Source organism: Quercus robur, chromosome 6 (assembly GCF_932294415.1).
Source record: "Quercus robur chromosome 6, dhQueRobu3.1, whole genome shotgun sequence".
Lineage (NCBI taxonomy): Eukaryota > Viridiplantae > Streptophyta > Magnoliopsida > Fagales > Fagaceae > Quercus > Quercus robur.
In genome coordinates, this window is record NC_065539.1 from 54,036,152 (window position 1) to 54,050,831 (window position 14,680).

The window sequence follows — 14,680 nt, forward strand, 5'->3', positions numbered from 1 at the left end:
TGTCAGGTGCTTTGTCATGAAAACATAAAAGCAATCTTTGTCGGAGGTGAAATGATTTAGAACCGAATAGAAAACCTTAAGGTATACTTTCTTTCTTTCTTTCTTTCTTTTCTTCTATTTTTTGAGAAAGAACCTTAAGGTAACTTTGACAGACTTATAGGAATAATTAGGGAAGTCGCACGGTACTACAGAAAAAGGTTCGAGCTGAAGTTTATAAACTTTATTATAGCAAGGCTAAGTGTTAGTTTGGATTGCGCTGTAAAGAGAATTCAGTGCATTTGTGTTTTAAATAGTAGGTTACGTGTACTGTTTACGGGACCCACAAGTATGGAATTCAGCTGAATTTTCATTAAAATTGGATCTCACGACGCTATTTACACATTTAAAAATTATTTTACTATAATATTTTCAATTTTCAACAATAAGCGGTATCCAAATAAACTCTAAGAAAAATTAGGAGGAAAGTTGATATTGTATATATGAACATTTGACAATGCTTCTTCTTGGGTATATATCCTTTGATTATCCCGTAGTATTTTTGAAAATTCCTAGGGGCTTCTCTCTAGAATTTTTTAAAATGCTTTAGGAGAGTTTCACGGAGTCAGCTTCCAGCCTAATAATAACCAATTTTGATGGCAACCATATGATAAAACTAGCAAGCAATAGTAGAATCTTTCTCTATTATGGAATTAGAGCTGCAAAGCAAACCAACCTAACCAAGTTCGACTCGAGATCAGCTAAAATACTCATTTAAGATCGTTAGATTGATGAATCAAACTTAAATGATTCATTGCTTGGCTTGACTGACTCAGCTCACTTACAACCACTACATATGTCACTAATACATTATAAACCAAGTTTTAATTTGCCAATGCAAACGTATGATAATATGTCACCCATCTTGGTAGAAAGTTTGTAAACATTATTCTATAGATTTAGATATAATTTTAGATTTGTAGTAACCATAATAGATTCATTTTAAATTGAGAAGATCATTTTTCAATTAGTGAAGGGGTGGTTAATTTGGTTACCATATTTTCTTCTACATTTTTCTGCATGAAATGTTCACTTTCGTGACTCAAAGCCACGTACATATTGCATTTAACAGCCTAGGAGGAATGAGCAAAGTCTGGCTAATTATTGCAAACTTGGAGTTTCTCTTTGCATTTCAACATGCTCATTGATGATCCAAAGCTCAATTTTTCCTGAAATCTTATATTAAAAACTGTTCTATCAATAAGATCCCTTAGGAGTCATATATAACTGATCATGCTATCATTCCCGATATTATCACGCTCGTCTAAATTAATAATCATAATTGAAATCTTAAGCTATATGGATTTTGGCTTATATGAACTTCCAAGCAAGAAACCTGAGTGGTTTATGACTAGCATCTTAGTTACAACGGTCCATCGAAAAGACTCAGCAGAATCTGTAGCTACCTTTGTAGGAGCACTACTACTAGGTACTGCATGAGTTAATAATACTCCACAATCTCAAAGCTACTGCATGCAAGATTTGTAAAAGAAGTACTGATCATGTGCAAAGTTTAATACAACTCCCAAGTAACCTTAAAGTACCCCTTATCCCACGCCTTCACATGCACCTTAGTTTACACCATATTGGAACCTTTGGTATCTAGGCTCGACTTCTCGGCTCAACCTCCAAAAAGTATATAGAACCGTGCTTTACTTTTGAGGGAAATTTCCACCTGCATGTATTAGAAATTAACCTAATTACAGACAGGTTAAAATTCAAGCAGCCTCGTACAGTTTATGTCTCCCAATCCTAGATGGTGGACCTGGACATTAGCACACATGTACATGGGACTAACCAACAATACCAAATTACTGTGGCGTATAATCCATGAACTTAATTAACACAAACACACTCCACTACCTTGCCTTACAACTGCATCATATATACAACTTTTTCTTTCTTTCCTTTTTGTTTTTTTTTTTTGGATAAATTGATAGTTACAACAGTGGAAGATGGTGAATTTAAACCCTGATTTTTCTCATAAAGGATGTTAACTAGACAATATCATTGAACTACAAGTTTCTTAAGCAATTCTTTCTTATAAATAAATTTGTGTATTTTCATCTAGGGAGCAGTAACTTTTATGCGTATATGGCGTAAGAAAAATGTTGATGTTCAAGTCTGTAAAATTGCATTTTCTTTTAACTGTGTATATAGTGTATATATATCATATTGGGATGAAAGAAATAGTAGAAAGTTCATTAATTTGAAGGAGAAACGAAGGTAGAGAGCTATTTGTAAGGAGGATTATTATGAATTGTACGTTTTCGTAGGTCAAACAAGTAAAATTACATTGCAAGATATTGGGTGTGGCCGATTCTTGTGAAGTTTCATTAAAATATGAAAAATAAAACCTACATTATCACCAAAAAAAAACAAAAACCTACAACCTCTAATCTAATATTTAGTTATTTACAACGTGCCTCTCTCAAAGATCTACTTATTTCTTGCACATATCTCAAGATATGTCTACTAGATTATACGGTAGAAACTCCAAAATGATCGAATAATAAAATTTAGTTACAATTCTTTAATAACTGTAACTTAGGTTTTCAATTAAATTTAACCATAAGATTGTATTACTTTACTGCATTAAAATTCGGATCCTCTCACATAAATTGAAAATATAATTTGAGGATGAGAATTTCAAGGATCTCTCTTTGACCAAAATTTTACTGATTTTGGCTGAAATTGGAAAGGCAACCTTATGCGTAGAAAATGGTGCAAAAATGACAGCCTTGCTCAAATGAATGGCAATAGGATGCATGATGCATGTACATTGCTTCCTTGTGTACTCGAAAGGACAATTTATAGATCGTTTGAAGTTCACGAAATTGAACATATCAAGGAAACGATAGTAAAATATGCTTTTGCCTGTATCTTTGGTTTTATATATAAAAAAAAAATATATATATATATATATATATTTATCTCAAGCTGCCATGCATCAACTCCCTCAATAAGGAACAGAGTGAAAGGACATGCACTTTTTCACTCCTTTTTTTAGCAATTTGGCTGAAGATGATAAGCTTCAGTTGGTTAACAGTAAAGGTAGTGTCAACGGGTAAAAATAATGTCAAAATTTATCGCTCATCAATCACAGTTTGCCACCTTTAACAAGTAGTAGAAAAAAATAATGTGTGAAACAGCGGGCGTCCACAGACTTAGTGCTTAGGTTGCAAAACTATTATTTTCACCATCTACAATGATTTTACCAGTTACTCCCACTTAAGATTGGACGTAATTACTATTAGATTATTTCATGATCTTCGATGGTTGCCACGTAAATGAAAAGATTCTCAAGCAACAAAGGTTAAGCACCATTTAAGTCTTGGGGAAAATTTTGCTACATATAGATTGATAAAATATTTTCTACATGGCCTAGTTTGACATTCTTCCCATTATGGGTGGACAATGCAGAGATAAAGACCTGTAATCTATGATGGGTGTACTTCCCATGTTCTTCTCTAGCTCTCTACCAAGTATGAACCATAAACTAAAGCTCTATTGCTCTAGCACTATAATCTCACTGATCTGAATTGGGAAGAACTCGTAACTACGCCTGGATCACGTCATACATGTACAAAGAAGAAATACCCGAAAAGAAAATAGCAATTCATGATTGCCATATCTCCCGGTTATTGCTCCGCCACTAACCCTCTCTGCAGTCTCTAACAGTAAAACATTACTCTTTTCACATTCTCCTTTAAGGCTGGCAATGGCCGGACACCAGACTCTCCAGCTGCTCGTGTTCCCTTGGCACCATGACCAGCACCCCCACCCGTCGAGCCATTCTCCTGCATCTCTGGCTCCATGTAGAATCGAGCACGAAAAGCAGCTAAATGTGCATAATACGCTGGAGGAACTGCACAATAGCAACAAACTCAGCTACTTCAGTTACAACTTCGCATTAAAACTGGCTACATCATTTATGCTATAACTTCAGGACAGGATCTGTACAGCTCATGATCATGACAAGGCACTTTTTGAGGGCATGACCACATGCTTCAGATTTAGGGAGTTATCTCAGATGCATTCAAATGAATGAAATAAGTTGGGAAAACTGAAAAAAATTTAGAGACTATTCTCAGCAAGTCATTTGTAACTCATTAGGGTTGCAACAATTCTCTCCATTTTATTTTATACCTTCCTAACAGAGCCCTAAATTAATGAGTTTGTTGAACACAAAAATATTTTATTCCTTTTTTTTTTTTTTTTTTAGGTGAAAGATAAAGAACATGCATCTATAATACTCCTCAATGTTGAGTCCATTACAACTCTTACTAGGGTTTGCTTAGCCTTCAAAATCATTCCATCATCCCTCTAAAGATTGACACCCTTTTTTTAGGGCAGAGAGATGGGTGAGGGGTTGAGGGTCTGACCGTGAATCCATCACACCTTCCTATAGGGGAATGAAGTCCTATAAGGTGTCAACCTCAATTGCAAATATATGTGAGACTGTGCAAGGAACTACTTTGCTTACCAACAGAGACGGAACGCGTACATCTTGCGTATGTATAACAGAGATTATTCGTCAATGACTGGATTCCATCTGGTGTAAAATTGTTCTCATCCCAAAGAACATGGTAGTGAGCTGGCCGACTTGTCCCCTAACACATTAGAAAGATATAAATTTCAAAATGTTAGTGAATATGTACTTAAGCTGCATGATTTATAAATAATAAACAGGCAAAAGTTGTCAACTTCTCACTATTAAATAATAATAAGAATCTTCCATTGCACGTGGCTTTTCCATCTAAATGTCAATCCCAATATTGCTATGGTTTCAGAATGACAGATTAAATGGAGCACCTTTTCATGTACCAATATGATTTGGGACCTTATCCAAGAGATGGTTTTAAAATGGATGTATAACAACTCATTTCCCAAAAACTTCCTAAGTCAATTTGACAGCCAAACAAAGATATAGGAAGGACAATCATGAATGCTCCTTTTTCAATATACCTCTTAGTCCCTTGATATTACCTACAATAGCATCCTCTCGACCACCCCAGTAGTGGCCTGAGTATAAAAGTTTGGAGAAGGTAGACTGTTGTTTTTGGGCCAAATAATTAAAGCATAGTTAACTGTAATATCTATCAAGTGGCTCGGGACAAATGTATTTTGGTTGTATATGAGCAACCAAAAACAAACAAAATGGTTTGATAAGACTCCTCTTAGGATGTTTGCAGTGTGTCACATCTCATCACTTCCCTAGTTTCATAGTAACAGGCTTCAGAATTGTAAATCCTCTCTAGCCAAATATAATGTTTTTACCTGAATTCCAGCGTGGCTGCAGAGATAAAAATCAAATTCCGTTGGATGACAGATTTTAGAATCAACCACAGTGCCTGAGAAAACAGATTAAATGTCATTGGATAAACATTACAAAATCGATGATGGTTTGAATTGTGCATATGTATGCAAAGCAAAATGGATACGATTTTTGAAGAAACTAAAACCTCACCAGGCAAAATGTTCCCACTCTTGTCCATGCTGCTCCTGTCCCTATGGTTGTTAGCAAATAATCGAGTGTGATGTCGTTTTTGTACCACAATGAAAGTCACTGGTGGCTGATAATTTGGTTCTAGCGAAGCACAAGCCTGTATGGTAATTATGTATAAGAACCACATAATTTTTCCATATTTGTCCTAAATAATTTAATATGATGAAAAAGAGACAAATATATCAATTTTCACCTTCCGGATTGCATCTAACTCGTAAAGCAGAACTTGATAAAACTGTCCTTCACTTACACCATCCCTGTTTGAATAATTTTTCATCATCATAAGAACTTTTAAGTATAAAATTAAAATCATAATGCATTTCTTAAACACAATATATGCATCTAAATATCTATACACATTCCAAAGTATGCAGATCAAGCAAACTTGGATCAAAGAATGACAAAATCAATGAAAAATTCAATCCCTCCAGAAATATAATTAGTCGTATCAATTCCATTGAGCAATTTCATAGATGCTATCACTTTCTGAGGGTCAATTTTATTGGTAGTTATACATACACTCAACAGGTCTTGAACCCATGACCTTACCCTCCAACCCTATATTTAGCTCATTAGCCTCTCTCTTTTTTTCCTGCACATTTGGTATCTGATATGAGAAAATGCATACTCATACCATATATCATCAAGTGGTTATAGTTATTTTTTGACCCAGAAAAAGGCTTGCTTCTCTTGCATAGACATCCAATAGTCTCTCAGCAGAGTGTGTAAATATTGTTAGACGATTGATTCTCACGAACACAATGACGATATTAATCAGACACATGATTGATGCACAGAAACTCCATGTAAAACTAAATCAGCATGGTGCTTTTAGCTATAGTATTCTGATATACTTTAATGAAAACCTCAAAAGAGAAGATATTCTTCTAATTTGAAATCGACTTTTGACTTGCATTAGTTTAAACTTTGAGTTTGCATAGATAATTTAAGAAAACTCCTTAGTTAAACTTTGAGTTTGCATTGTTTCAAAAGTTCAAATTTCTTCAACTAAAGAATGTTGCAAATAATCTTTAGCACAAAATAGAGTCTAACTTTCAAAAAAGTTATGCTAAAAATAAAGTGCTTTAGCAATTTATCTTATCAACTGTTTCCATAAGACGACAAGACCCCAAGCCACTAACAAATTTTGCTGTAGCAACCTCCATTAGATTTGAGAATGACATCCACCCATCTAAAGTTATATTTTAATAAGCAAATAGCAACCTGAATTTAACACTTCAAGAGAGTTGGTTATAGGTAACTAGCAAATTCTGTGTTAAATTGCACCAATGTCAAAAATGCTCATGAAACATTAAAAAGAAAACATAATTTGGGGAAAATCAAAAGAGAATCTGAAAGACTGCATTGCAGACAAGAATATTTGACCTGTAAAATATAATTCTCAGTGGCTTCTGCCCCGTTGCCTTCCTAAAAGAAACTAGGAGATCCCTGCACAAAACAGGATAAATACAGACATGATATGCTGACACCATAAAAGGATAACAAAGTAAAGAAGATGAAAATTCCAGCTTAAGCAAATGAAGAGTGGCTATACCGGATCATGCCACCACTAACCAAACCACGAACTGGATCATGCCACGTTTTGTACAGGTCCTGTATGAGTTCCTGTCTGTGAGCTTGAGCGCAAACTAATCCAGCATATTTTGTTACTTCAGGCCAGTCCTGGGAAGCTACTACCTACAGTTGGACCAAAATTTATCAGCAACCAATGTCTCAATAATTCTTGCAGTGAAAAGAAGTTTGTAGAAATATAAATTATTTATGAAATCATACAGCAGCTATTGAGGGACTGGAGTCCTCTCCGTTCTCTGGGTGAGTCACATCAGCTCCAAATATAATGGTTGGTATGTCACTAACTAATGGTATTCTGCAGCTGATAGCATCCAGAAGAACAGTGTTTCTACCACCCATCTGCACCAAGAATAGGGAAAATTAAGGATTCAGTATCAGGAGCCACGAATTATCTGGAAAGTTGAGAAGTTATTAAAGAAATATTGTCACAAGAGTGGGCTTGCTGGTACCAGCCTCCACAGTGGTACATAGTTAAAGAATTACAATGGGAAACTAAATAGGAGGTATGCATTACCATTCTCAAATTAGTGACCTAATCAAGTTATGTGGTAAAAGTCAAGCTATCAATGCTTAGAGAATGAGACATTTGTAAGTTGTACCCTGATACATCTCAAAATATGTGGTAAAATTCAAGCTATTAATGCTTAGAGAATGAGAAATTTGTAACCTGATACATCTCAAAATATTCAGAGAATTTTGTTGACATTGATGATGTAACTAACATGAAATTCATGGTAAAACTTTATATAACCTTGAAAAAAAAATAAAAAATAAAACCTTAACATTGATCTTCAGAGATACGTTAGCCAGGTACTGCTTGCTGATCTTGAAAACATGCTTCGTGAGACAACATTGTGATATTAGTCCAAGATCAGTTTCACAGATTCGCTTGAGATCACCTGAGAACAGAATCAGAGAACAACCATGTCACATTCAAGTTTGGTTTCAGTTGGAGCAAATCAAGCTCAGATCACAGTTTCATGCATCATAAACACCAAACTATGGGACATGGCATACCATACAGTGACCCATTGTTGTCTGGCAAAATAGCTAACAGAAGCTCTAATTCTTTTCCTTTTGTCTTGTTCATGGCTGAATGAAAAACATGCTTCAAGGCCTTCTCCACTTGCTCAGGCCTGGCATTGTAGATTGGAATGACAGGCTCTGGATTATATTCCTAGAAAACAGGAAAAACTTTAGGCTCTGCTTAGATGATATTGTTCGTCCTTCAAACATGCAGAATGAAACAAATAGAAAACTACCATGCCAGATACTTGACACATTTGGGCAAGTTCATTACAAAACCCACGAGCAACACTTTCTTGTACACTGCGTGAGAAATTTATACACGCCCACCGACTTACAGTCATCCCATTGATCATTTTCTGCATTATGTGAGGAGCAGGAAACCAAGAGATCAGTGGTAGAATCAATGCAAACTCAATGATAATGATAAAACCCTTATAGGTAAGAGACATTAAAAATAAATAAATAAATAAAAAATCTGAAGAGAGAAAAAAAAAAAAAAAAAAAAAATTCAGTTCTTTCACCGTTCTAAACAATTACTGACTTGATGGGAATTTGAAAATTAATACTCATTTATTTTGTTTATGAAAACTGAATTGATGAATCATTTAAGTTTTACAACATTTCAACTATTGTCTCCCAGTTGGTTCTGACAGAATAATTAATAATATTTATAAGACAAGAGATCAATGCACCAATAGTAGAATACCTTGTTCATCATGTTCCATTGACCTACTTGTGGCAAACAGTCCTTTTCTTTTCCGGTTTCATGATACTTCAGCTGCAGTTAAGAGTGTCATTATAGCAAACAGTTATATAATATCAACTGCTATTTTCTGAAATATAATCATGATAAGTGGAGGAGCACATTACCCAAGGAGCAGGAAGAATTCGTGCCTCAACAGAAGCTAGCTTTTCACTAATTTTGATCCCAAACTCCTTTGCATAAGGATCTTGATCGTAGGCATTCTGTTGAACCGTCTGCTTGTGTCCAAGGAAGGATAAAATGTTATTTATACAAACTAATTCAAGACCAAAAACACCATATAATTCTATTTACAAGCCCTGCATTGTCCCAATGATCTCTTGTTAAATTTCCTGCAACTGTGTTTGAGATTCATTCATAAGTTTCAGGCAATTATATTGATATTTCAATGACTCTAATCTCATCAATTCTAGACCCTTTTGAATCATATGAAAGTAGCCAAAACCTCTACATATTTTGGACTTCTATGCAGAATAACAGAGCCTTCCTGAGAAGGTAAAAGTTGAATGAATTTAATCTGTAAGAACATTTGACACCTGTTCTCAAGAACAGAAACAGTCATATAAAATGTAAGATTTTCTTCTCCCTTGGAATCTAGAAATGTTATAACGCTTCAATTATTCATCTTAAGAAGACAGATGACATTTTAAATTTTCAAGATTTTTACAATTAATTAGGGATGGAACGAGGTTCTAAGGTTTCAAAGCTGGATATCATAAGCAAAAGCAAGTAAACCAAAAGTGGTATATGAATTATGCCAAGTTCACAAAACTTATCTTGTAACGTTTCACTATCACTCTATTAATATTTTGAGGAATATTTTATAATGTTACAAATACCTGCAAAATGTCATTTTCCCTATCTCTAGGTCTTTGGCAAGTAACTTTTAGTAGAGCAGTAATTTGCCTCTCATTCAGCCTTTTTGTATATCGTTGCCCCTCAACAATTTTGCAGGCCTGAAAAATCACAATCATGCAGATTTCATGCAAAAATGTACAAAATAGAAAATAAAATAAAATAAATTAGGATAAAAGGAAAACCTTTTTAAGGAGTACTCCCTACCTCCATAGGTAAATAGTTAGCCTTCTTCTGGTTTCCTACTTGAAGACAAGGAAGGTGTGTATGTTGAATGGTGAAGCCATACATCTCTTGGAAGTATTCAACAACCGATTTCATGTTTGAATTGTCATCAACAGGAAACCTGAACAAGTATACCTTAACTAATTAAACATGCAAATGAATTTATCAAGCATTTTAGGAGGAAATGGAACAAGTTTTGCCTTTGCTCTTATTGTAAATACAACTAAGCTGGATTTTACTGAACTTCCATTCTTTCATAGTACAAGAACTCTCACCAACTTAATAGCTCATAGACTTTGAGGTGAAAATATAAACAAGGAATAGTTAGAGATTTACACTAGTTCTCTCGTAGGTTGAGATGTCAATCCTGAAACACGATACTTTCTTCGTACATTTCCTCTGTGTGTTACTTCAACTTTCACTCCTCTAAGGGCCTTCTTAATCTGGTAAACATTTCAAAGTGGTATTCTAGATTAAATGAAATACCAAGAAAAGGGAACCAGAAGGCATCACCAATATAGAGAAAAGTACCTTTACACGGTCAGAATCAGACAATGGCCTTAATAAAACATCTTTGCTTAAAAGCTGGGCAACAAACTCTATAACTGGGAGAGGTTCAATAAATGCAGCTGAAGCCATGTCTGTTACATGTGATGATTGAGTGAATAAAAATGGGACTCTGTTTGAGAAAGAACTTGAGTAATTTGATTAGAAAATTCACAGAATTGTAGCCTATTACCAATGTTCAAGGACAGGCCCATCTGGGTAGGCCTTATACTCTGATAAAATCCACACCATGACTCCAAGCCATCACCAAGCCGTTGTGGCGTTCTTATATCGGGTGAAAAAAAGGATCTCCCAACGGGGCAGTACCTTTACAAAATGCAGGCTTTGTAAGATAATAAGAACCAATCGTACAAGGGTCATTGGTGAAAATATATATATATATATATATATTGCATCTAGTGTACAAGACTCGCTTCTGCAGGGTATAAGAGAAGTGTTTGAGAGGCAACCATACCCTCAATTTTACATCAATTTTTGGAGAGTTGTATGAGGATCACTGGTCGCATATAAAATTTAACATGATAACAAGCATTGGGAAATTATACCTCTTTGATGAAAGTTCTCTTAATACAATGTCAAGAATTTGAAGAGCTTCCTGTGGTGCGTCAGCGCGCTTGCCAGCTAGAAACTGGCCCAAATGATGCATGTTTGCCCTTGCAACAAACTTAATCACCACTTTATATTCTCTCTCCCTTCTGAAAATTTGTAAATTGGTCAATTTAGGTTACTTCCACTGAAATATACAGAAACAAGGCCAAAATAAAGTCCTTCATTGATACAAAATATTTGATCAATGTAAATCTTTTTTTTTTGGGGGGGGGGGGGGGGATTTTCCTTTTCCTTTGTCATTTCCTTTTTTTAGTTTTTCTTTTTATTTTTTAATCTCAAATTCTATATGATTTGTTAGAATGAGAACCTTCAACTGAACGAAAAGAGGAAAACCCAGATGGCAGAAAGGAAAAGGGAGAGTTAATGATGACAAGAGAGCGCAAGCAATAAATCCTTACTTAGGGCCATTGATTCCATCTTCTTGATCTACTAGCTTAATTTTGAACTCCTTCCAAGCAAAAGGAAGCTCCCCAGCTGTGTACAGACTCTTTCTGCCATCATAAGCAGGTAGTCTCGTTCCTAAGTCAGATTCTTTGTATAACCTCACCAGTTCTGCCATGATGGCTCTGTTTACAGTTCTTGATGACACTTCAGGAGTTATGGTAACCTGCAAACAGCAGGCAACAGATGGTCAAAAGGGGAAAAGAAAAACAACAGGAACAAAATTGATGGCCGAATTTAACGCACATAAATGGCATTAGAAGAAAAGGACTGTAAAGGAAAACAGAAACCTATTCAATTTCTTCAACTGCAATGTAACAGCAAACATAGGGATAAACCACACCATAAACTTATTGAATGTCAGATTAAGGGGCCCAATTGCTAAGAAACAAGGAAAAAAAAATATAAACCAATTCAATTTTTAGCAGCAGCATATTAATTGATATTAAACCCCATGAAAGAAAAGAACTTACATCATACTGGTTCAAGTCCTTGTCTGGTAACTCAGCAAAGAAATGGTTGGCCTTTACAATACACTTTGCCCCAACTTGACCATATCCAGGCCTAGGAGCAAAACTCAAAGACTTGCTTGATGTGGGAAAACGCATCTCCGGTTCACACAAGTTGCCACCATTTTCAACAGTACCATTTGCAGTACTTGCTACAAGAGCTCCTGCACGGTTTGCAGAGACAGGTTTATGCACCACCGTGCAATGCCTAGAACTTGGACGCATAAAAACATCACCTTGATCAGACTTTCTGCCCCCTCTGTTTCTTCTTCTTCCTCTGGATTTTGAAGGTGGTGAAGTTTGGTTATGGGGCTTGGTATTGTGGGGTTCTTTTGGTGGTGATGGTGATGGTGGACCTTTGCCATTTTGGGCTGTTTTGGGTGCTTTCTGAACCGGGTTCATGGAATTCTGCAATTGGGTTTTTATCACAAGGTGTTGCTCTGAGCTCTCTTTCATCTGCCTTATAGGCATGCTGGTTTAGTTGATTTGCTGACTGATGAGACTAATGAAACAAAGCACAACCACTTTTTTCTTCAAAAAGAGAATCACTTTTACCATATGTCACGCAACACCCGCTGTCTTCTCTTCTTCCTCTTCTACTTCTAGCCTTCACTTATTTTTCTCACAGATTCAAAAACTATTCCTGCTGAAAAAGACCAACAACAAGAAGCAAAGAATGCAGGTAAGCGAAATGACCGTAGATTGCAGAGGAAAAAACAAATGGGAATAATGATGAGAAATGCATCATGGCTTTGTACGCAAAGTAAAAGGTGTAAGGGTAAAAGTCCAGTCTTTCGTTGACGATTACTAGTATTACTATTTATTTGCTAAACTGAAAACCCCAAACCATTCACAGCTCTGTTTCAGGCAGGAGATTGACCCTTAGAAAATACATAGAAACAAATTAGAGCCAAAACCCAACAACAAATAGTTACATTTTTTGTCTGACTAGTAAGTGTAGAGCCATTGGGTGAAGAAAGCAGACATACAAGACCAAAAAATAGATTTTTTTTAAGACATATTTCTTAGTCTCCACTCAAAATCTGGGAGGACCATCAATAAGAGAAGAAACATATAACACGAAACCCCAAACAAAACTTGCAGCCAGAAAATCAGGTCTATAACTAGAAAACCATAAATGCAAAGACAAAATCAACCATAACCCATAACCCATAACCCAAAACCCAAACCTTCTTCAGATGCTTCTATTAGCAAACCAATGAACATGAATCAGCAAGACAAGGAAGAGCATAGAATAAAACAGAATAAATATGTTAAACAAAAGAAACTAATACAAGCCCAAGAAACGGAAATACCCAGAAGACAAAAACCATTTCTTTAGGTCTGTCCCCTACCCAGAACCGAAAATCACATACAAGATGAATAAACCCAAGCAGATAAAAACATAAGAAAGTATAAAGACAAACAAATGAAATTAAAAAAATAAAATTTTAAAACCGTATGACTGCCATAGAAAGAGAATAAAAACACAGAGAAGAAAACAAAAATTTAGAACATATCCAAAGGGAAGGAATAAACATTGAAAAGGGCAGTAAAATCACTATCTGTAGGATACACAAAATTAATGCAATGCGCCCACAAACATTAAATATCATCTTGAGTGCAAAAAAAACTAAAGACTCAGCAACTAACCAACCCACCTTAACTATGAGAGAGCGTAGTCTTAAGGAGTAAAAGAAGTAGCTTTGAAGTTGAAACTTGAATCAAGTACTAAAACAAGTAGCAAGTAGTACTAGTATATAACAAAGAAAGGAGGAGAGGGTGGTGTACTTTAAAAAGGAAGGGAAACAAAGAACGTGATGGGAGATTAAAAGGGGAACCAAAAGTAGGCTATAAATATTAAAGATGGGGTTTTGGTGGAGGATTCAGAATTCAGAGAGAGAAAGAGAGAGAGTAAGACGATGATGATGATGAATATGAATCTTTATACACGCATGCAAAGCGCTTTTGGTGTTTTCTTTATCACGTGTAAAAGGCTTGTGAGGTCCCTGCCTCTCCTTTGCTTTGCTTTAAAAAAAAATGACTCTTTCTCTATCACTCTCACTCTCTCGCTTTGTTTCCATTCTGGACTGGTCGCGCAGCCTCGGGACGTACATTAACATGACCATAGATTTAAACTTATAATAAAAAATGAAAAGAAAAAATATATATAGAACATAGAGAGAGAGAGAGAGAGGAAGAGGAAAGTGGCGTGTATGAGTCCAAAAGAGCCACTGAGGATTTATAAAAGCAATCATACACAGAAGAAGAATAATTCGAACTTGCAGTCTCTCTCTCTTGCAGGCAGGCTTCTCCATTTTGTGCTCTCTCTCTCTTTCCAATTCTTTGTTTTTCTCTCTCTCTCTCTCTCTCTCTAGTCCCTATGTAGTGTATTATGTAATGTCTCTTTAAAAAAAAAATATCTTTGTTTTTTTTTATTATTATTAATTTTCATGTTATTTCCGATGTACCCACCAACACCACCCATCTAGTGGCTTTGGTAAGCCTTTAACGGTCGATTCAATGGTGGATAAGACCCGGGGT

General features: G+C 35.6%; 1 protein-coding gene across 3 annotated transcripts; it reads right to left on the minus strand.

The window, feature by feature from the left end:
* Window positions 1-3,370: 3,370 nt before the first annotated feature.
* On the minus strand, window positions 3,371-14,301 carry LOC126689531 (protein argonaute 10). 3 transcript variants are annotated; one of them, XM_050384778.1, is made up of 23 exons: window positions 13,798-14,301; window positions 12,373-12,782; window positions 12,101-12,300; window positions 11,585-11,793; window positions 11,123-11,272; window positions 10,750-10,883; window positions 10,542-10,651; window positions 10,347-10,453; window positions 9,993-10,131; window positions 9,770-9,886; window positions 9,038-9,145; window positions 8,874-8,945; window positions 8,401-8,523; window positions 8,156-8,315; window positions 7,916-8,037; window positions 7,340-7,477; window positions 7,101-7,243; window positions 6,932-6,994; window positions 5,739-5,802; window positions 5,507-5,642; window positions 5,317-5,390; window positions 4,523-4,649; window positions 3,371-3,904 (listed from the first exon to the last, which is right to left on the minus strand). In XM_050384778.1, exons 2-23 carry the CDS (start codon window positions 12,605-12,607, stop codon window positions 3,711-3,713), a joined length of 2,925 nt encoding a protein of 974 aa, XP_050240735.1. In that variant the 5' UTR covers window positions 12,608-12,782; window positions 13,798-14,301; the 3' UTR covers window positions 3,371-3,710. The 3 variants fall into 3 exon arrangements, with proteins under 3 accessions (XP_050240735.1, XP_050240734.1, XP_050240733.1); XM_050384777.1 differs by having other exon boundaries at window positions 12,101-12,779; XM_050384776.1 differs by having other exon boundaries at window positions 12,101-12,782.
* Window positions 14,302-14,680: the final 379 nt, after the last annotated feature.

Excerpts from the sequence above, each read along its gene's own strand:
- LOC126689531 (XM_050384777.1), bottom strand. The coding sequence starts at position 12,607 with ATGCCTATAAGGCAGATGAAAGAGAGCTCAGAGCAACACCTTGTGATA. Across the intron at positions 10,884-11,122 it reads AGAGAACTTTCATCAAAGAG|GTACTGCCCCGTTGGGAGAT; the intron begins GTATAATTTCCC and ends CATTTTGTAAAG. Across the intron at positions 5,803-6,931 it reads CTGAGAATTATATTTTACAG|GGATGGTGTAAGTGAAGGAC; the intron begins GTCAAATATTCT and ends TTATTCAAACAG.